This window comes from Leptodactylus fuscus, chromosome 1 (genome assembly GCF_031893055.1).
Source record: "Leptodactylus fuscus isolate aLepFus1 chromosome 1, aLepFus1.hap2, whole genome shotgun sequence".
NCBI classification, from domain to species: domain Eukaryota; kingdom Metazoa; phylum Chordata; class Amphibia; order Anura; family Leptodactylidae; genus Leptodactylus; species Leptodactylus fuscus.
The window spans coordinates 134,884,504-134,907,775 of record NC_134265.1 but is presented as its reverse complement, the minus strand read 5'-3'; the positions used below and the strand labels follow the sequence as shown (position 1 = coordinate 134,907,775).

Here is a 23,272-nt window from a genome sequence, read left to right as displayed (position 1 = left end):
CGGTAGTCCGTTTGGGTGGGTCCCCATGCAGACTCCCCTGAACGGATTACCGACACAGATGTGAACCAGGCCTTACATCAGTTAATGCTCCCTGTGCAACTTATCAATTTGTTATTTTTATTTTTAAAACCCATCCACCCATACAAAAGATTTGGCCCCTGGAGTATAATATGTAAAATATCTCTTATTCCCTAAGTGACAGTAACCTTTTATTTTCTATGAGAAAAACAAAATCTTCCAGGGCCTTGTCTTTTGAATGAGCAGACAGATTTTAAAATTAAAAATGACAAACTGATCAGGGCACAACAAGAATCAAATGATATATGACATTTAGTATTTAGTACTTGGTGACTGGTCCTCTTTAAGCTACACTTATCTTACCAAAAATACTCTAGATCTTGTAGATATGTTTTTGGCAAACACCACCCTTTCCTTTTTTTGAGCAATATTTTTTCTTAGTAACAATAATCTTCTAATATGTTGTATGCATGTATTATGTACGAGTGTAGCCTTGGCCATTCTTTTCTTCATTTCACCTTTTCATAAGGGCAAATAAAAATTGCCGAAGTTCACCAGATGTTCAACTGAATCTTTTCACAGAGTTATATATCTTCTCAGTATAAAGTATCCAGACATCCAGAGATTGGTGTGCACTCACTATGTAAGACACTATGTGTTGTGTACAGAACAATGTGAGCTTAGAGCTACCTCCACAGGTCTATTGACTGTAAACTTTTCATTTCCCTATTTAAGGAAGATGAAGCCATTGTATACAAAGTTGAACGCAGGCGTCAATGTATAAAGAAGACACAGCTAAACATTCATTGAGGTTTGCATTTTGCAGACATTCTTTATTCTAGCTTTGTTTACATAGTATGTACAGTAATCTAATAAAACATTAGGAGCTTCTGGGATCACAGTTACTCTTCATCGTGGAGTTTTTGCTGTGGAGACAATCATAAAAAAGGATCATTGATTTGATGATGAAACGGTTACATAAATGGCTAATTGATTAAAATAATTTACGATAACGTCAATCCAAGCTATCTTATGACTTCTGCAGACTGTTGTGGTCCTAACAAGGAATTTTATGACATATCAATAGGACTGCCCTTCAGCTGGACATGTTTTAGTATATGAATACATAATAGATCCTCTGTAACTCACATGGAACCTGATGGATGACTTCATATGGTCACCAAAGGGTTACATTTTGTATAATATGTGCCTTTGTTTGTAGAGTGAAGAATACATCATTGATGGTTTATATGTAAGAAACAATAGTAACATGAAGAGTCATGATGTGTTTTTTCTGCCTTTGTAATGATTCTATACTTGCTTGAATTCTAGGCAGATTTCAAGTATTATTAAAATGTGGCAAGGTTATTGAAATTGAGAAGACTGACCTTGCCTCCCACATCTCTGCTTTTGGCTCTTAACTTGTTGACTTGAGACTCTGCAATGTCTGCACGTTCCTCAGCTTCATCAAGCTCATGCTGGACCTTACGGAATTTGGCCAAGTTTGTGTTGGCTTGTTCCTCCTATAGGTAAAATATATTGTGAATTAACAGATAAGGAGAGCAGAACACAACTCAATCCAAAGGTTCTGATTAGTAACCTTCTATTGGGATAAATACAGTACGGCACGACACGTTTCAGGCTGAAACCAAGCCCTTTATCAAGTGCAATTAGAAAAGTTCTGTCGGGCCAGATGGTAACTTGGTAACTTAGTATACTTACAGCTTCTTCTGCTTGTCTCTTATAAGCTTTCACTTTAAGTTGCAGCTTATCGACCAGGTCCTGCAGACGCGCCATGTTCTTTTTGTCCTCTTCAGTCTACAGCAATAAATGACAGATGTACAAAAGCCATTTAGTTTTTAGCTTTTACAAGACTATGATCCACACAAGTTTCCTAACTCGGGTTTTAATAAATCCTTCATCTTTATGTCATACCTGGTAAGTGAGTTCTTTAATGCGTCTCTCATACTTCCTCATGCCCTTTACAGACTCTGCATTGCGCTTCTGCTCAGCCTCCAGCTCATTGTCCAGTTCCCGGACTCGAGCCTCCAGCTTCTGCAGCTGCTTCTTACCACCCTTCATGGCAATCTGCTCAGCCTCATCCAGACGCTGCTGAAGATCCTTGATAGTTTGCTCCATGTTCTTCTTCATTCTCTCCAAATGAGCACTGGTGTCCTGCTCCTTCTTTAATTCCTCAGCCATCATGGCAGCCTGTCACGAGGGAATATGTAAAAAGTACAATATTTTAGTGTCAGTTTGTCTGCCATCGTGGCATACAGGTAGCCAGGCCAAGAGATGAATACTTGGAACTTCCTTGTTGCAAGTACATACATCAGTGATTGCTTTTTTCGCCTTTTCTTCTGCATTGCGACATTCTTGAACGGCTTCTTCAACTTCTGACTGCAGTTGGGCAATATCAGACTCCATTTTCTTCTTCTGATTGATCAGACTTGTGTTCTGTGTAATACAATAGATGAAAATGTCAAAATGAAAAAAATGTAGATGGAAAGTATTTTTTTTTCAGGGAGTTTTGGGTTTAGACAAAGAACCAATTTAAAGGACATGAGATTTTGTGGAGACTAAAATACTAAGGTTCCTCCCTAACCTGTGAGTGGAGAAGTTGGACTCTCTCACTGGTTTCTATCAACTCTTGCTCTGCAAGCTTGCGTCCTCTCTCTGTCTGCTCTACTAGAGACCGAAGTTCCTCAAGTTCAGCTTGGAGCAGCATGTTTCTTCTTTCCACAATTGCAATGTTTTCTTTTAAGTCTTCACTGGCTCTCAGTGAATCATCCAATTGAATTTGTGTGTCCTATGATTGGTAACATGAACCGGTTAGGAGTGTACTTCAATATAACATTACATTTGGTTATGTGTAAGCATTCTTATATCTCAACAAGGCAATTTACCTTAAGACTGGTTTGTGCCACCTTCAAATGTTTGTGGGCCTCAGCTGCAGCACGATTGGCTTGACTTAGCTGAATCTCCATTTCGTTAAGGTCTCCTTCCATTTTCTTTTTAATCCTGAGGGCCTCGTTGCGGCTTCTAGTCTCCGATTCTAGTGAGGTTTGAAGTGATTCCACCAAACGCTGATGGTTCCTCTTGACTTGTTCCATTTCTTCATCTTTCTCTGACAATTTGCGCTCAATGTCAGATTTTACCTGGTTGAACTCAAGTTGGGTACGTAAAATCTTTCCTTCTTCATGCTCCAAAGAGGCCTGAAAAAGGAAAGCTACACTTTACAGGCTATAGTCACACAGAAGTATAAAACCGTAAGACTATGAAATAGGTAAGACTTGATCTCAGTATCTGAAAGAACCTAATGTTTGCTTTGTGCTCACCTCAGCTTCTTCCAAAGCAGACTGGAGCTCCATCTTTTCCTGCTCTAGTTGTTTTCTAACCTTTTCCAGTTCATGTACGTTCTTTCCACCCTCTGCAAGTTGTTCTGTTAGGTCTGAGATTTCCTCTGTAAAACAAATCCTTTTTGTCAAATTGGTGGGGTCCTAATGCTGGCATCCCCACTTATCCCAAGCATAGGGGCCCTGAATCATTTATATTGATTGACAAACCCACATGATTTTGGCGCTCCATTCATATGGGCCTGCTGATGATAGCTGAATAATGTGGATAGGAAATAAGTGTCTTTCATTGGGTATCACCATTGAATGGAATTTTGGTTTAGGTTTCCTTATATGATTGACAGATCACCAACACCTACTTTTAAGACATACCTTGTAGGTTTTTGTTTTCTCTCTTTAAAGTCTCAAGATGCTCCAGGGACTCCTCATAGGCATTCTTTAGTTTAAAGAGTTCAGTGCTAAGTGTACGGGCTTCTTTTTGAGAAGACTCTAACTCAGCCTGTGACTCTTCAAATTTCTGTTTCCACTCTGCTAGGATCTGAATATCAAAAAAGCTGTTAAAAATATATCACGACCAATTTCCCATGTTTCCTCTTCGCATGTGCTTATAATCACCTTATCAAAGTTTCTTTGTTTTTTGTCCAGTGCAGCAGATGCAGCATTTGACCTCTCCAGGTCTACCATCAGGTCTTCAATTTCATTCTGCAAACGATGTTTCGTCTTCTCAAGGGATGAACATTTTGCATTGACTGCCTCTACAGCTTCTTCTGCCTCCTGAAGCCTTTGTGCCAGTTTCTTCCTAACAGATAAGGTGTAATAAGGTTTACAGATTTGTAGATATTGAAGGTGAGCCAATAACCATGATTAAATAATATTATACATTATACATGCAAATACAAATAGATATCATGCTTGTCACCACATCATTTCACCCACCTTGGGCGCCCCAAATGAAGAAGAGCCTTCTAACAAACAAGCTTTATGCTCGTCTTATACAGAAGCATGAAACATAATCCAAGCAAAAAGCTTCTCTGTTGAAAGGAATTATAAAGCTGGGATGCATTCAGATACTTTCCTATGTTAGAGAAGCAGTGGATTACATGAGCAATGAAGGGAAGGAGCCAAGCAAAATTCAACGAAACATAACACATCAGCCAAACCAAAGAAATAATGGTACACAAGTCAAATAAAATAAGTTTAAGTCCTGTTAATTCCATATCAAATATATAAGTACACAATGATGAGCTTAAATCATCTCACTTACTTGGCCTCCTCTAGCTCCTCAGTCCTTTGTATGGCATCAGTCTCATATTTGGTTCTCCATTGGGCCACTTCTGAATTTGCCTTAGACAAAACTCTTTGCAACTCTGCCTTGGCTTCTTGCTCTTCTTCAAACTGCTCTCTGAGCAGATCACAGTCATGACGGGCAGATTGTAGAGCATGGGCTAGAGCATTTTTAGCCTTGAGAGAGAAAGATTTTAATTATTTTACAAAATTAAAATGGAAAATGTGTTTTCATAATAACAAACTAAATATTGATGAGAATTTGCCTTGCATTCAATGTAGACCAGTGTTTCCTAAACTTTTAAGACTCGCGGCACCACAAACTTTCTTGGGGCACCCCTACCAAATCATTTTTACCAAAAGACAAAAAGCTACAATTCTGTTTTTTATAGCAGAGTTTTTGAATTTACATCTGAAACATAAATTTGTTCACGTTCACTTGAAAGAAACCTCATCTAAAACCATATATAACGTGCATGCATTTTTCCATTTCCATGCAATTATAACTGCAAAGACAACTGCACCATGTGACTGTACCTTCAAAGCTACACCATCCTATATTTTCCACCTATGTAGTGAAATGGGGATATGCCACCATTTCCCCTCTGGATTGTCGTGGCACCCGTGGGGAATCACCCCAGCAGCATCTTGAAATCAGTGATGTAGACTGTAAGACATTGTTTACAACGGTTCTTACCTTAGACTCTTCCTCCATCTGTCTCTTGAGGTCCTCCAACTGCTGAGTGTAGGTTTGCTTTCCCCTTGTCAGCTGAGATACTAATGCTTCTTTCTCATCTAGCCTACGTGACAACTCGCCATTTTCTGTCTGCAGCTTAGCTTTCTGTGAGACAAAATCACTCAGTGATCTTTGAGTCTCTTCATATTTGGTTCGGTGCTCATTCATTTGGTCTTCTAAAGTGCGACTCATCTTCTCTAAGTTGGCCTGTGGATAAAAAGGAGAAATTTAAAAAAAACAATAAAAAAAAAACATATTTTGGAGTATTTTAAAGCAAATTAAATATACAGGTAATGACTGATAACATACAAGATTAAGCTCAAAAAACTAGTTGATTTCACAAATTGTCTTTGTAATATTCCTAATGTGTTCTGATCTAATTTAGTCATCCATTTTTATCTGGAATTTAAGTTCTTAATAGCATTATTGTATTAGTCTTTATAACACTGATTATCCAGCTCCACTTTAGAGAACCAAGCTCTTAATGCATTCTCAGCACCAGTAAGGAGCTGTAAGTAGAAGACAATATATAGATCATTTATATATAATCTTCTTATCTCACCTTGGCTTTTATTACTTGTTCCATATTGGAAGCTACATCATCTAGCTCCAGTTTGAGTTCACTCTTCTCCTTTTCCAGTTTTTGTTTGACCCTCTGGAGATTGTCAATTTGCTCGCTGAGTTCAGCCACAGAGTCTGCATGCTTCTTTCTTAGGGCGGCAGCGGTGGCCTCTGACTGCAGAGTGGACTCTTCAAGATCTCTCCTGAGTTTCAGGAACTCTGCCTCCCGCTTCTTGTTGAGTTCAAGTTGCACTGAGGTGGCTCCTCCAGCTTCTTCCAGGCGTTCGCTGATTTCCTCCAACTCTCTGGATAGGTCAGAGCGGAGCTTTTCTACCTTAGCCCTTGCTGTTCTCTCTGCTTCTAGTTCCTCCTCCAGCTCTTCAATACGTGCCTTAGGAGAGGTGGAAATATATGCATCAGTTATTAGTTTCCAAAAAAATTTGTAAATTCTGTAAGTTTTAAATAACGCTAAAGTGGTCAATCATGATATATGTTAAAAGGTCATGGTCTATCTTGATAAAAATATATAAGAAATCATATTATATCAGTTGACAGGTAAAATGAGGATACTGATAACTGTGTATACCTGGTGTTCCTTCAGTTTCTTCTGAAGCTGCATGCCGAGTAATTGTTCATCTTCAATTTTGCTGTTTTGCTGGCTGATCTCAAATTCTTTCCTGTAACATGAAGATAATGATAGCATGTATTACATGCATGTATTTTAGGACACATCCAAAAGACCATTTGCATGTGTGTAGTGTAACAAAGTTATAATGTTCTATATTCTACTCACTTCTTCAACTTCTCTTCCAGCTGTTGCTTATCATTTTCAAGATCCATAACATTTTCTTGGGTCAATTTGAGATCACCTTCAAGTTTACGCTTGGCTCTTTCTAGATCCATTCTTATTTTCTTCTCCTGCTCTAAGGATCCTTCAAGCTGTGCAGAACAAGCAGTTGTCTTTAATGACTTCATTCAACTCTTTTACTTTATTTGTAAATTGTACTGATTTGTGCCACTTACATCATCAACCTGCTGCTCAAGCTTGGCTTTTGATTTGGTCAGAACATTGACTTTATCTTCTTCTGCTTGAAGGTCATCAAGGGTTTGCTGATGAGCCTCTTGTAGAGCCTTTTTCTCTTTGGTAAGTTTGGCAATAATTTCATCTAAACCTGCCATTTCTTCAGTCAGGTTCTTGACCTGCAAGAAACAGAAATGTGTTTCAGAGATTAAAAAAATATAAAAAAAACTTAAAAAACAAGCAAACTTTTTATAGTATGAAAACAAAAGATGTTCACCTTATTTTCTGTGGCATGCTTCTCCTTTTCCACTTTGGCTAAGGTGAGCTCTAAGTCATCGATGTCCTTCTTGAGCTCAGAACACTCATCTTCTAGCTTCCTCTTCTTAGCAGTCAGTTCTGCATTCATCTCCTCCTCATCTTCCAGCCTCTCGGTTTGCTCTTTTAGTTTGGCTTCCAGCTGGATCTTGTTTTTGATGAGCTGGTCACATCTCTCCTCAGCATCATTCAAGTTATCTTGCTCCTATAATTTTTGCAGAAAGTTTATGGTTCATTTGTCTGTAGAGTCACATTTATGTGTGTTCTGGAACTAAAATATTGGTATGTTTCCATAATTTCATACTTACAGATTGGACTTGTAGCTGCAGATCATTTTTCTCTTGCAGCAAAGAAACCATTTTTTCCTCCAGTTCCTTGCGTCTAGAGTCAGATTTCTCCAAGGCTTCTTTCAGCCTCTGGAACTCTTCCTTCATATTCGCCATTTCCTTTTCTGTCTCTGCACTCTTAAGAAGAGGCTTTATCTTAAAGTACAGCTTCATCCAGGGCCAATTCTTGACTCCCATAAAAGCTCGGATGTTCCACTGAATTACCAGAAGAGCATCTCTGAAAAGATATGACACAAAGTCATTATAATATTACCGCTACACATGACCGACAACAGAAAAATTTGGAAGCCCATTGATTTAGTTCAATTCACCTGCGCTCCAAAATCTTCTTGAACTCTCTTCTCATGAGTAATCCTCGAGATTGTGCTTGAATTCGTGTAATAATTCTTGAGAGACGTTCGTCTCTCATTTCCTCCAGAAGACCCAAAAGACCAGCTTTAAAGAAGACCTGTGAAGAAGTTTTGTATACAGAAGTTAACTGACAAATAAAAAAAAACTAAAAAAGATATCATTATTTTAGATGAACATAATTCCAATGTAACTATAGTTTCACCTTTGTATGTCCAAACTTGTACTGAGTGTGATCAATCTCCAATGATCCTAAAAGTTTTTCTGCCCCTTTTCTGCTATCTATGAATTGCCCTTCAGGTATAGCTGCAGGATTCAGGATTCGGTAACTATGAAAAATAAAAAAAATGTTGTAAAGTGATTTAGTTCAATTTTTTAAATATAATGCGAAGGTTCATGAGGAGGTCAACCTACCGCTGTCTGAAGTCACCATAAAGGATGCGGTTGGGGAATCCTTTTCTACAGATTCTGATACCTTCCAGCACACCATTACAACGGAGCTGGTGCATTACCAAGGGATTGTCCATCTCTCCTGCAAAAAAATACAAACACTTTGAGAATGCAGTGCATAAAGCCTTGAATAGTACTTAAAGGGGTATTCCAGTCTTCAGTAAGTTGGTAAGTGTTAGGTTGTTGAGAGTCCAGCCCCTGTTTTTTCCACTGATCATAGACTGGAAGACTCCAGCATTCTGCCCCTCCTCATGAATATGTATATAGAAGAGAGTAATTGTATAGATCTGTGACTAAGCATGTGGACAACCAACCAGTATAATTCTGTGCGAGGTACAGAAGCATATGCACTATGTGGAATACAATATTGGTGTACTCTGGGCCCGGCCGCCCGTATTATTAATATTGTACTGTAGACATACAAGTCATATTTCAGGTAGAGTTACCTGGAGATTTCCTTTCATTTGGGATGATACAGCGCACAAAATGTGGGTGAGTGGTTTTCAGGTTGGTCATTAGTTTGTTAAGATTCTCCTGTTGAAATAGAAAACAAATGTTCACAAAATAGTTATGTCCTACAAAACACATAAGAAAACCACAAAGAATATACAGGCAGGCAGACATCTGAGAAATGTAGAACTTGTCATGATCATTCTAGTAGTGGTTATGAATATTCTTGCTTAGACAATTACATGATGCTCACCCTGTGCAGAGCTGACACTGTCTGGAAAGAAGAACCCTTTTTCTTTGCTCCTTTGCCTTTGCCACTGTCTGTAGGATGATAGGATAACATACTGTTGGTCTTCATTTATTAATAAATAAAAAAAAATTCATAGAAATGCAAAAGATTTACCTGAATCTGAGCCAGCATAATTGACAAACAGATGAGACAGCAGCTTGAGAGATGACTTCTGGTACAGGCCCACCACAGTCTCATTCAATGGGTCTTTGTTCTTCTCCAGCCAGCCGTTAATATTATAGTCCACAGTACCAGCATAGTGGACCAGAGCAAAGTGAGCCTCAGGCTTCCCTTTGATGTTCCGTGGTTTCTGGAAGTTGTTGGATTTGCCCAGGTGGTTATCATACAGTTTTGCTTTAAAGGTCATGTCAGAAGCTTTGGGAAACATGCACTCCTCTTCAAGGATGGACATGATGCCCATAGGCTGTAAAGAGAAGGATGTGTCATGTACAGAAAGCCTTGCAGTTAACAAAAAAGCATTAAATAAGTTTAAGGGAACTTTTTTTCCCTCACCTGATTGTCTGTCACACTCCAGTCTTCCTTCATGTATACTGCACTCATATCCCTAAACCATCTTGGCTTTATATTTCTCTTTCTCTCTGATTTGCTATCAATCTCATGATACATCAGCACAGCATCAGATGGGCAGTTAGAGACTGTACTGTATCTACCTGCTGGAGGGCAGTTCAATTATCCTTCTCACTATATTCTCCTAAATAATCTATTAGACTATAAGTGTATATTTATGGAGACTGAGCTGTGAGCTCCTTCATTTTAGCTGTGTGACAGGAACTGTCTGTTCATCAGTAGTTAGTGACTAGTTGGAATGACTGTGTTGTATAGTCCATCATAACTCATGTACATTTCATCAGGTCAGAGTTAGAGTCACAAGACTTAGCAGAAGAGATGGATTCAAATAGAAAGAAATAACTAAATAAGGTAATACTGGCTAAATTATATGTAATGGGTATATAATGAATAAAAAAAAAACCCAAGAATACTTAATACTATAATTTACATAATGTCCATTGTTGTACCTTTCTTATATGGGGAGTGGTATAACACATGTAACTGACGTAATTGTATCGGTACATTAGCCTTAGCTCCATCAATAATATACTATACTCCCAAATATCTGCATTTTACAACTGAAAGTAAATGAAAAATCTATATGCAGGTTCCTGTAGCTGTAAATAATGTGTTCACTGCGAAATGCTCATTGTTTGCACAAGGGAAGTTTGTTTTAGCCTTGACCTTCATGATCCTATAGTTTCAGTGCTCTTACCTTCTCTATGAGATCAATACAGGCCTGCAAGTCCATGCCAAAGTCTATAAACTCCCATTCAATGCCCTCCTTCTTGTATTCTTCCTGCTCCAGCACGAACATGTGGTGGTTGAAGAATTGCTGCAACTTCTCATTGGTGAAGTTAATACAAAGCTGCTCAAAGCTGTTAAACTAGAGATAGAAAGGAAATATAGGTCAATGGGAGACATAGGAGTTGCGCACATTCTCAACTGCTATAAAGAATAAAGAAATAAGAAATGGGCAGGAGTTTTTAATAGATTATCTGACATCCATACCATTGAACTATACAATATCTAATGACATAATCAGGCTGGTTCTCTATAATAGGGTCTGTCGGGCTTCTGTTCTAGTATCATTTCATTTTACTGAATGGAGGACTTTTCCTCCGCAATTTTTAACAGATTCTGTGACAGTGGTTGTAGATGTGAGCCTACAAGTTGTAGAAATGTTTGGAATAAATGGCTTTGATCTGAAGCAATTTGGTAATATACTGTACTGTGTTCCCTGAAGCCTTTGATGTAGATGCAGCAGGGTTACCAGTCCTTTCAATTAGATTCCTTTACGTTTATAACTAATAGCTAAACAAGTTATTACATAACTGACTCCGTGTACAGTATGCTTTTCAGAAGCCTGACCTAATACTTACATCAAAGATCTCAAATCCAGCAATGTCCAGCACACCAATGAAGTATTGTCTGGGCTGTTTGGTCTCCAGAGTGGTGTTGATTCTCACCACCATCCACAAGAACATCTTCTCGTACACTGACTTGGCCAGAGCACCGATGGAATAGTAAACCTGAATATGGAGAAAATGTATTGAATGAAAAGACCTGGACAAGAAAGAGAAAGAACATACTCCAAATAAATAAAAAGAATCCTGACCTGTTGGACATTTTGTCCCTTGGTGACATATTCATTTCCCACCTTGACACGAGGGTGACACAAACCCTTAAGGAGGTCAGCAGAGTTCAGGCCCATAAGGTAAGCAGCTTTGTCGGCCTCTGTAGTACAAGAAAGGTTCATGTACAGTAACAACAGGCACATATCATTGGTCATTTATTATCTACAAAGCAGACACATACTGTATGTGTGCAGCAACCAACATTGCAGGTATTGGTCATCATTATTGCTGTGCAACTAGGTAGATCCATCGAACTGCTTATATGACATACATGTCTGAAATAATACAAGGACTATATAATAACTGATTGCATTTAGCCATTTATATGTAGTATCATACCTTCAGTTCCATCGGGCTCTGCCTGTTCTTCCCTCTGCTTCTGTTTGAACCTCATGTTTCCGGAATGCATGATGGCTCCTGTTAGCTTGTAAACCCCAACTTTTTCATCAGGAGTAAAGCCCAGAACATCAAAGGCATTCTATGTGGCAGAAGGTAAAACATGCAGGAAAAAAATCACAAAGGAATGAGAGAATATTTTTGAAGAATACACATGTCAAGGAAACAGAACTCAGGCTACCATTAACTGGGAATAGATGAGATAGACAAGAAGTCATGAACATATTCGGTCATGTACATAATAATATTTTACTATGGTAAAACCCTTGTTACTGTGCAAAGTAAATTCAATTTATTTAGGTTCAGTCACATAGGTTTGCTTACATCTGTTGCCATAAGTTCATCAGCATCATCTATGGAGGCAACGGTAACTTCTCCTTGGGAGATGTAGGAATAGTCATAGGGGTTGTTAGTGACCAGAAGCATATCTGCAATTAAACACCACAAATGCTTGTGTTAGATATAATATAGTATGTGATTTACACTTTTATATAGAAGATGTGCATAATAAAAAACTGGAATCTAAATGATGGTTCTTAATGGTGTCCTATAAACATAAGCAAGGAAATACCCACCAAGAAGTTCAGGCTTCTTATTGGACAAGATCTGGTAGAAGATGTGATAGTTTCTTTCAGCCTTCAATTGGAAGATGACACGAGATTTCTCAAGGAGATCTGGTAAGAAAAGAGAGCATGGAAGTTATTGAAAAGCAAATGATGGGGATATAGAAGAAACACCAGTAGGTAGAATTGACACATGAATATAATAGTAAGAAATATACTCAGCAATGTAGATAAGTGTTTCCAAACAGGGATCTGTGGAACTTTTGGAATTATTAAAGCTAATTCTGCTATTTATTCCCTGGTAGAAGACTTCACATTAAAGGCAGAGAAGGGTATGTTAGTCTTCAGCTCATCTGAAGATGGATTGGATGACATAGACAAAACATGTCATTCCTTCTCTGCCTTCATAATGCCTAACTCATTTGGTCCAGCATTACGGGCAGGAGAATTAGAAATGTGATGTGTGCTGTCCATACAATGAGAGGTGATGTGTGCATGTGACAATTCTCACATGGTGAAAAGGTTGGGAATCACTGGAGTAGACAAAAGGTCTTGTTAATCCTTAATTTATTGGCCTCAGAAAGTTGACAGAGAGGAAAAAACTCACATGTTTCTATATCCGCAGAAGCCAGCTTTCCAGAGGCCCCAAAGTGGATTCGGATGAATTTACCCTGATGAGTGTGAAGATGGAAAAAGAGATAGAAGTGAAGCCAAATGACAGAGATAGGAGTAAAGAGAGGAAGAAAGCTGTAAATGATATCATGTAAATGATATAAGAGGAGTAGAAAAGATTTATAATTGACCAGTGAGTATATCTAAACAAAGAAAATACAACAGTATGAAAAAGAAGGGAGTGAAAATTGGTTCTTACAAATCGGGATGAGTTGTCATTTCTCAAAGTCTTAGCATTGCCAAAGGCCTCCAGTGCAGGGTTGGCCTGGATGATTTGATCTTCCAGAGTTCCCTAGAATGACAAATTTTGGGTTTTTGGTAAGGTACATTCACCACCTATTGTAACAACTCATTCTATCTCTAATTCCGCTGGCTTACAATCTTCATATTCTTTCAGTGGCGGATATCTGGGACCCCCATGAGCACTTTAAAAGTGGTCCCAATCCCCCAATTTCTCCCCTCCAAAGCTCTTGTGCACAGATCTCAGCCTTTTCTGCCTAACCCATAGGCTTAGGGCTCCTATTATAGTGTTTGTGGAAGTCCCAGTACTGCAGCTAGTTTCTTCATCTCTTGCTATCCCTCTTTATAGTTGAATTTTCAATTATTTCACATACCACTCAGTGTCATTGCCATTACCTTGTTGGCACCTGCTGCATCCTTTTTTCCTCCGATGGCAGCAATACTGGCAAAGTACTGGATGACACGTTTGGTATTCACAGTCTTTCCGGCACCAGATTCTCCACTAAGAAACATGAAAAGAGATATAAGTACAGCAAAAGCTGAATTCTATATTATACATATGGCCATTGTAAAGGATAAACTCACGTGATAAGAATGGACTGATTCTCGCGATCTATGAAAAAAAAAAACAGAAAGCTTATTGAGTTCTCACTTTCAGAAGAAAACATTATTATATTCATTGGAGATCAAGCACTATTATATTGACGTATATATTAGAGGTGATGCTCACAATACAAACAATACAGAAACAGTAGCTGTGCATATACTGTATCGTATATATACAAGGAAACATAGATGAAGGTGTCAGACCTGTCAGCATGTACTGATAAGCATTGTCGGAGATGGAGAAGATGTGAGGTGGAGCTTCACTCCTCTTCTTGCCACGATAAGCAGCCACGACCTCTGCATTGTACACTGGAAGCCACTTGTAGGGGTTCACAGTCACACAGAACAGCCCTGAGTATGTCTGTGAGGACAGAAATGAACACAATTAACCTGGTATTATATCTGCGGTAACCTATCATCTTTCATCATACATTCTTATTACAATGTGACAGAATCAGAACTATGCAGTAGTCTCTCACATAGATCATCCAGGCTGCGTAACGCTCTTTGAGGTTGTACAACACAGCAGGTTCATGCAGGAAGGTCAGCATCGCCATGTCCTCAATTTTATCGAACTTGGGAGGGTTTTGTTGGTGGATGTCACTCTCTTTTACAGTGACGGTCTAGAATAAAAAAAAAAAAAAGAATCTATATTCATATATATATTACTATTACAACTATGTTAAGCATTGTAACACAAAATGGATATTGCTAATGCTTCCCTACAAGCTGATATGTCTTCCACTGCACTACTGACCTCACACTTTATTATCTCATACCTTTCCACCTTCGGTTTCAGCTGTCACTTTCCCTCCTTCACGGCTGATGATTTTGGCTTTTACAAATTCTTCCTGGGCGTCTGGGATGAAAACTTCAGTCTTGATATCAAATATACGTGTCTGGGCCTCTAGCCGTTCCTTGTCAGACTTTCGGAGGTAGGGCGCAGCGGCTCCAAAATCTACCATATTCGCGTCACCCATTGTAAAGCCTGTAGTAGTGAAATTTAGAATTAAGTACATATATACATTGTACCAATGACATATAAAAGTTATGAATATTATTGTTCTAACTAATATAAGAGTGCCATCAACCTAGAAATGTAACTTTATACAATAAACTGATATATAAGGAGAGTTAAAAGTGTCCATGTAACATCTCTGCCTGTTCGGGCCTCTGCGCCACCCTCTGCTCGCATGCTGCGGCGCCGGAGGCGTGTGCAGTTTGACAATTTGCTTAAGGTTTTTAGTTGCACTGTGTGAACACGGCTCTAGTCCTTAATTGGATTTGCACCACACCCGTCTTCTGCCAAGGTTGCCTCTGTTCATTAAGTGGTTAATCTGTCTTGCCTGTGATTGACAGCTTTTCTTCCTGTCAGGTTCTGGGCGGGTTCTTCCTTCCCTATTTAGTCTTGGCTCACAGTCACACTGGTGCCGGTTATTGCCCTTGCTTTCTGGTATCTCTTGCTGTTATTTACTTGTATGCTAATCCTTGACCTCTGGCTTTCCTACTGACTATTCTCTTGACTCCGTTTTGGCACTGCATCGCTCTCTTGTTACCGAACCCTGGCTACCTGACCTCCCTTTGTTGTTGTGCGTCTTGTCTGCGTTTTGTGTTTCACGTATTCAGGGAGGGTTTGTCCTCGTGGTTGTCGCCTATCACCTAGGATAGGGTCTGGCAATAGGAAGGGAAAGCGGGGGGCTTCAGTTTAGGGCTCACTGTCGCTTGTGCCCCTCCCTCCAGGGTTCACCAGCAGCTTCTGGGGAATTATCATCTGGCTATTCCCTAACAGTCCATGTCTGAGCTATTGAAGATCATATGCTGTCCACCAGTAGTCTCCAACTTATGTCTCTCCAGGTGTTGCAGAACTACGATTCCTAGCATAACCCTTGTAGCCATTGACTGTCTAGGCATGCTGGGAGTTGTAGTACCGCAGCAGCCTGACCACTGATGTAGATGATAAACTAAAACTATTACTATAACCATGAGTTTGGCTGGATAATATCTGAACATTGTCAAATCCCACAAATTAATTTCTCTAACCATGTAAATGTGAATATCCCTTGAATGTCAAACAAAAGCGGCACAAAGAGCTGCGTATCAGACGAAAATGTGTACCTGCCATATGGATTTTAACCTCAACATTAAAGATGGTGTTTTAATCTACAGACAATGGAATATCGCCTATTTTAAGATTACACCCAGAAAATGTCAAGAAGAAAGACAAAGGAACTGAACATGGTGTAATGGCCACTTGTCCACTCGTTTTACCTTGTTCTTAATGACAGGACCAGAGAGAAGACACGTTCTGTAAAACAGGGAAGAAAGCTTTAGTTCCATTTTTACTGCATATCTGGCTCACATCCATTCATCATCTCCAACTTTGCATCCCTCTCCGCAGAGATATGGAAGGGACGGCTTCTGAAAGCCAGGCAGAGTAGTTAACATTTTTGAGGAAGGAGCGATAAGAGTCCAGTGATAAAACAGACACAGAGCCATTTATAGATGGGAGAAGTCAATGAGATGAGTGTCGGACAGATAACAGAGGTGCAGGAGATGGGGGATGACCAAAGTGCTGTCATATCTATTGGAGCCTTATCCTATTACTACTCTGAACTATAAAGACATGTATATCAGATGACCTTGACATTATTATGCTGTCAGTTAATACATGGGACTTATTATATAACATCATGTCATCTGTAAAATCAACAAAATGATTATAATATCACATTTATCACATAACACTTATTTCATTGCACACAACCCATATACTATATCACTAGCACTCATAATAAGTTTCCTAAAAATATTAAGGGCAAATAAGAGGAACAGTTTTATATGTCACATCTGCAGCTAATGTAAAGCAATGGGACATTTGTGGCACTCGGGATCCATAACCAATCATTGTAGACAACCAGAGACTCACAATAGTCTTACAACACATGCATATATACATACATACATGCATACATACATACATACACCAACATACAGTACACAACACATAAATACACAAGGTTCAGTCAGTGGTGACACTTCCAGACTGTGTATGGACACACCCCTTTGGCAAAGAAAATGCTAACACCCAGCTAAAAATGTGCAATATTAATATTACAAAGGAAAAGCACAACACAATTTTATGAAGAAAGATGTTCAAGTATGTTATTTAACGGGAAATGCAAGTATGTACTAAAACAGCCATATGTCTATAGGTTCTGTTACATAAAAGTAGATCAGATTGGACCACGTATGACATGCTACAAAGAGCACATGGAAATCTGGACATTTTAGATGGATCCCTGTTACCTCAACATGCCCTAAAGAGTGTATGGGCCTGAAAATATTGTATGAAAATAATATATGTGAAAATATTGTATGAAAATGATATTGTCTATTATTCTCTTCTAGGCCACAACCACAATATATAATAGATGTCGATCCAGCTAATAGCATTGCTGTTTGACCTGTTCACTTTGCCTTACATCCTATGCAGAACAGAATGCTACTTGCCAAATAGGTATAATGGAGTGCATTGTGTACGGGCACATATTTTGTAGGATCTTGGACATGGCCCCAGTTTTTAAAGCCACTGGCATGTGGGAGGCATACATAACATAAGCCACAAATGAGTTGTAGTGATTTGGCTCTAAGAGACGTGTGTCACCATTATCCTATGTCAATGGCTGCTCTTAATCCTTTCACCTTCACATAATTCTATCAGTTCTGGCGATTCATCATTTCCTACATTTTAGGACAATTACTTTCTAGGACCCTCCATAAATGCTGCTACAGACTGACCTAGTAGTTGCAGATAAATGTGATGTTAATTTCAATGATGCTCAGAAGCTATTGTAGAGTCAAGATGGCTTTGTAGTCTTGACTGGGTTAGAAGAGCTTTGTGTATGCCCAATGGACTTACCCCAGACCAGGCTGCTCACTCTGCCTTGGTGACAATAGCACATGTGCCCCCTTTTGTTCTCTTATACCCTCATCTTCCTACCTTATTAGGAACATGTCATCTTTCTAATTCTATTGTGGGATTCCCCCCACCCCTTCCCTGAATCTATTGTCCAGCCCAGTACCATTCACCTATGGACCATTGTTACTGCATTTAGGGTGGGGGTGTGTGCGTAAGTGTGTGCGTCTGTGTAACACAACTCCTGAATGACATGGAGCAGATTGTGTGGAGCTGACAGTGACACAAATAAAGAAGGTTTGCCATGTAAGGACAGGCTCGTACCTCTTAAAAATTCACACCATTACCCCCTCCCCTCCGCTCCTTGACCCTTCTGCCCTTTGGAAGAGCTGCATTTAGGATCCACTTGTGTGCATTCCTGAGGCCAGGACAATGGACAGAGTGAGAGTGAGGAGCTATTTCAGGAAATGAGCCGGCCTTGAGCTGTCTACACAGAGAACTCACTCCTCACTGCAATATTCTGTCTTCGCAACCTTTTGTTTCAGAAAGTTATTTAAAGATGCAGCTGAACACAATACGCTTTGTGTTAACTATTGTGTTCCTGTATCAAAAAGTCTTCCTAATGTCCTCTAAATTGTACTTAGTCTCATGCACAAAGATTACTGCACAGGTCTGTTTATTTTCATTTTAAAAAAAAATTATATTAAATATATTTTTTGGCATCTCAATAACTAAAACATCTACTATCATTCATTTAATACAAAGAGTCAGAAAAGGTAAACATACACACAATTTTGCCTGGTCGGGCTAAGTTCGCACTAGAGCTATTTTGTCCATTGCTCTGATCCATCATAGGATCAGAACAACGGACCAAAAAAATAATACAATGATGGATTAAGGTGAAACTCTCTCCATTTGAATTGTCACCATTCGGTGTAATATTAAAAACTGGATTGAAGTTTTCTTCTGTCTTGTTTAGTTTTCAATCAGAATAAAAAGTCCTATGCGGAGAAGTTTCCTCTCCGCTTCAAAATTAAACAAGCAAGACAGAAGGAAATTTCCATCTTGTTTTTAACATTAGAGTGAATGATGATGGATGGATGCAAATAGAGAGTGCTCTGTCTGCATCCGGCATTCAATTTCCAACAGAAAAAATAGTGATAGTGTGAACATAACCTTAGTATATTTATTATTTAATGCATATATGGCGCTAAGATATTGCATAGAATGGCCTAGTTACAACTATATTTACAGCTGATGTCATGTTTTATACTTTGACGTTTCAGACAACTTTGATGTGTCATAAAGCAAGACATTGTCCGGGTGTTAAGGCCCCCACCATGAAGGGTTTGTGGCCTGGTATTTATTATACAGCCAGCCTATGAATGGAGAGGACGCCATACTTGCCACTCAGCATTATGATGTACGTGTATGTCAAATATTGTATCGGGGTTATGGTAATTTACATATCTCTCTTTTTTCACTCATTTTTCACTTGTGTTCCTATTTTTACTGGTAAAATTAGTAGTAAAATAATTCCTAGTGTCTATACAGGATACAATATAAGCAACTCTGTGCTTCATAAATGTGGTATGTAATAAGCTCAGCCTAAGTGGACTGCATCTAGTAATGGAAGCAGGTATAAGCCTTTGTTATAGAGTGACAAGAAAGCACAAATCTACTTCTAATTCTCCCATTGCAGATTATAGAGACATTGAAATATCTTGTTTTTCCGTAATATACAGTAAACTGAGTGTTTGCTCTCTCGAGGCTGAAAAAAGGCATTCATTGTTTGCCGTGCTAGCTGTACAAAGATCTGCATTTCCCTCCATGGGAAACAAAGACACTCATTTTTACCATTACAAAAAAAAAAATCTGTGTGACTATGTCATTAACATTTAGAGACATAATAGACCCTATGTATAAGGAGCGCTTATTGTATTTGTGAAAGAAGTATTAATTAAAATGTATAGAAATTCATTCCTCTATACACACAGCTATTGTTAGTGCCTTCTAAACACAGGCACATATTTGTTGGCCATGTGATATTGCAAGTTATGGCATTGCTGCAGACTCTCTATGATTGAATGATCCTTACATATGTCATAGAAAGGGTAAAGAATGGAGATCTAGTAAGACAATGGTCTCAGTACATAATATACCTTCTTATTCATGGCTGACTTTAAATTCATTTGATTGGCCATTATAATATAGAGTCAGTGTGTCCACCTTAAAGACCCTGTCACCAGGTGTCATCTTGTAGATGCTGAGCATTATGGTGTTTTGTTTGTCCAAATCCATTCAGCCATTCCACAGATATAAGCCCTTTTTATTGTAGATAAATATTAGGGTATACTAGTCAAGTGGGAAGCAGTGCTAAATAATATATACCACACAGAGACCTTGCCCCAGAGAAACCACAGTGTTACTGCCCACATGTCTAGTATGTCCCCATTATGGTAGCCACAGTGACCCAACCAAAGAGTTCCAGTCTGAGCATTAAACTAAGTATGAAAGTTGCAATGTATTGCACGTGACCACTTTTGCATCAAAATATATGACTTTTTGCCAATTTGCACATTCAAACATCAGTTTTCTGGAAAATTAGTTGGGGGTTATGGGGAGGAGCATAGAGGGAGGGGATGTGGTCCCTAGTAGCAGCCTGGCAGAGTTACTATCATTTACTTGAGAAACTGCAGTAAATGATATCTCACATGTGCAGGGGAGATCAAGATTAGGGTCAGAAGTGTCAGTTTTTAAAAATCTACCCCTTTCTACACAAACTATGTACAAACTCTAACTATAGTATCCCAATAAATGTTGGAGTACTCCCATATGGAGGCACAGTGTCCCCATGCCAGTGATGTATAGGGGTATTCCATTAATAAGAAGTTATACTCTACGCACTGGGTAGGGGATACTGCTAGCACGGTCAGAGTCTGACTACTTAGACCCCACACATCACAAGTTTGAATTGAGTGATGGTCACTTACGCAAAGTAAATTCTGTGAAACTATTGAGCATTGTATTCGGCTACTCTTTGGCAATGCCAAGAGATGAATGAAGCTCCAGTGCACATGCCACCACTTTTTTTTTTTTTTAAATGGGGGGGGGGGACTTAGGACCACCATTTTCATGATATGGATATACTTCTAGCTCTATTATTCCCTATCCAGTCAATAGGGGTAACATCTTATTACCAGCATAACCCTTAAAATTGTACTTTGCTATGCTTTTGTATTCATACTAATTCTGCCTCCCATTGTATAGGGTCTCATCAGCAGCAGAAAGGCGCGACAGAATGCCAATACCCTTCATCGGTATTCTGTTGCGGGTAGACCATGGCCGGGAAACGGTGGGTGAAAGTGAAGAGGAATTCCTCTTCATTTTCCACTGTGTGAACTTAGTCTAAGAGTTATACAAAAGTAAACTCACTTTGCCATAAGACAATATTAAACCCCTAACTAGCACCTATATTAGATAAGATAAGATAAAATAAAATAATCCTTTAATAGTCCCACAATGGGGAAATTTCAGTGATACAGTTTCATAGATGGTACAGTAGTATATAACAAGAGAGAAAACACATACAAGCTCATGGCAGATAGAGAAATCCTAGGAATCATAGCAACTAAAAAGAAAGAAACACAGACACACTGCAGGATCATTTAGTTCTCTGTGCGGAGTGATGTTAATAATACAGCCCGACCGTGGTTGGAGGACACGAGGAGGGGGGGGGTCACAGCATGTAGATATAACAGGCAGAAATGTTTTTTTGCAGAGGTGGGGGACATAGGCAGCTATCATGATAACATGTGGTAGTTCCTTTGGTAGGTAGTGAGATTTCCTGCTCACAGCTGATAGTTCGGTATCTTGCATCAGCACTATTGTCCATTAACCACAAAAAAAATGCCCCAAATGTCCTTCATCACAAGCCCTCCTTCTTTCTTCTTACCACTGTGTTCTACTGCCCAAAGAAGTCTGAAGCCATCCAGGTATACATGGTGCTGCTCTCTTGCCAAGCTTCCATAACTCATGGGGTAGGTGGGTGATGGTAGGTTCCCAGGTTGTAACAGAGTCCCACGTGTCCACAGTAAAAGAAAGAAGTACCAGTCAGTTGTAGACATCTTCACACATCAGCAATAGACGCCAAAAATCATCTCCTTGAAAGAAGAAGTCCACGCTTACATGTAGGTTTCTCCTCCATGCCGCATGGTGTCCATGCTGTCCTTAGCTCCTGGGGGGATGGTAACAGGCACATGTGCAAACAGGAAACTCCAGCTGATTCAGGTCTTGAGTCTTGTCCATGCTTAACAATAGAAACAAAAGGAAAAAAGTACTCCACAGGGTCTTCCATTCGATTTATAGTTGCTAATTCATAGTGCTAGTTTGCTTGGTTAGAGGATTCTTGAAGATACAGAAAAAAAGAGTGAAAAAGGAAGATAAAGGTTACTCCCAGCTTGGAACTCTGTATCGAGGCAGCCACTCGTTCATGTACATGGAGGTCTACTTATAGGTAAATGTAACCCTGCACGACCTTAATTCTGTTTATGTGTATATACTCTATGTAAACCACGTTTAAACTAATGAAGTGCTGTTCAGACGCACAGTTATACCATAACATCTGATATATATATATATATATATATGTAATAAGAGTTACACCTACAGCCTTTGATGCAGTATTACAACTTAACCTCCATGTATTATATGGTTTGTACTATCCCCTGTACATTTATTATTGTGTATTTTTAATGTGTTAAATTTAATAAAGTACAACATTTTTTAACAATTTTTGAGATGTTTATGGCAGTTCGCCTGATTCAGGCACAGTAGAAATAGTCATATAGTTCTGCCCTTTTTGCCCTAGTTTTTTGTGTATATTGACTAATATAATAACTAGTCTTATTGAATTAGTAACGCTGGGTTACACCAGCGTTCGATCTCCATTTTAAGGTTTCCATCTTCTGCATGCAGAAGGCGGAAACCTGTCATGCCGAGTCTGGCCGTGAGCGCTAGTCAGCGTTTTATGCGCTCCATGGCAAAACCATTTTTTTTAAAAACCGGACACAGAGTACTTCATGTCCAACTCTGTGTCCAGTTTACAAAAAACGGTTTAGCCGCGGAGCGCATAAAACGCTCATCGGCGCTCACGGTCGGACACTTTTCAAGCCCATTCAAATGAATGGGCTTGAAACATGCTGGCAGGTTTCCATCTCCTGCCCCTGTCTTGTGCAGGAAACAAAAACCTGCAGAACGGAGTACAGGCGCAGATGTGAATGAGCCCTTACTTGAAATTCCTATTATATGAAAAAGAATCAAAATAAAGTAATGATGGCTGCAGTCCACCCAATGGGTCAGTTACTAGCAATTTCTATGGGACATTTATAGTATGACCTGTTTTTGCCATAAATGCTGATATATAGGGGGTTCAACTTCTGGCATTTCCACCTTTTGGGAGAATGGAGGTCACTGCTACACTGAGTTAAACTATGAC

General features: G+C 39.2%; 1 protein-coding gene across 1 annotated transcript; it reads right to left on the bottom strand.

The window, feature by feature from the left end:
• Positions 1-855: 855 nt before the first annotated feature.
• LOC142208020 (myosin-6) lies at positions 856-17,790 on the bottom strand. The gene is made up of 39 exons (XM_075276723.1): positions 17,779-17,790; positions 16,128-16,164; positions 14,639-14,847; positions 14,339-14,482; positions 14,064-14,220; positions 13,839-13,866; positions 13,650-13,755; positions 13,213-13,305; positions 12,949-13,012; positions 12,354-12,452; positions 12,103-12,206; positions 11,722-11,860; positions 11,364-11,482; positions 11,128-11,277; positions 10,461-10,631; positions 9,290-9,599; positions 9,140-9,207; positions 8,883-8,970; positions 8,401-8,518; positions 8,192-8,315; positions 7,950-8,086; positions 7,600-7,855; positions 7,254-7,496; positions 6,979-7,155; positions 6,749-6,894; positions 6,542-6,632; positions 5,957-6,346; positions 5,356-5,601; positions 4,639-4,835; positions 3,990-4,173; positions 3,747-3,912; positions 3,357-3,481; positions 2,925-3,233; positions 2,624-2,827; positions 2,350-2,475; positions 1,954-2,229; positions 1,741-1,836; positions 1,407-1,541; positions 856-944 (listed from the first exon to the last, which is right to left on the bottom strand). The coding sequence occupies exons 3-39, from the start codon at positions 14,837-14,839 to the stop codon at positions 921-923; spliced, it is 5,811 nt and encodes a 1,936-aa protein (XP_075132824.1). The 5' UTR covers positions 14,840-14,847; positions 16,128-16,164; positions 17,779-17,790; the 3' UTR covers positions 856-920.
• Positions 17,791-23,272: the final 5,482 nt, after the last annotated feature.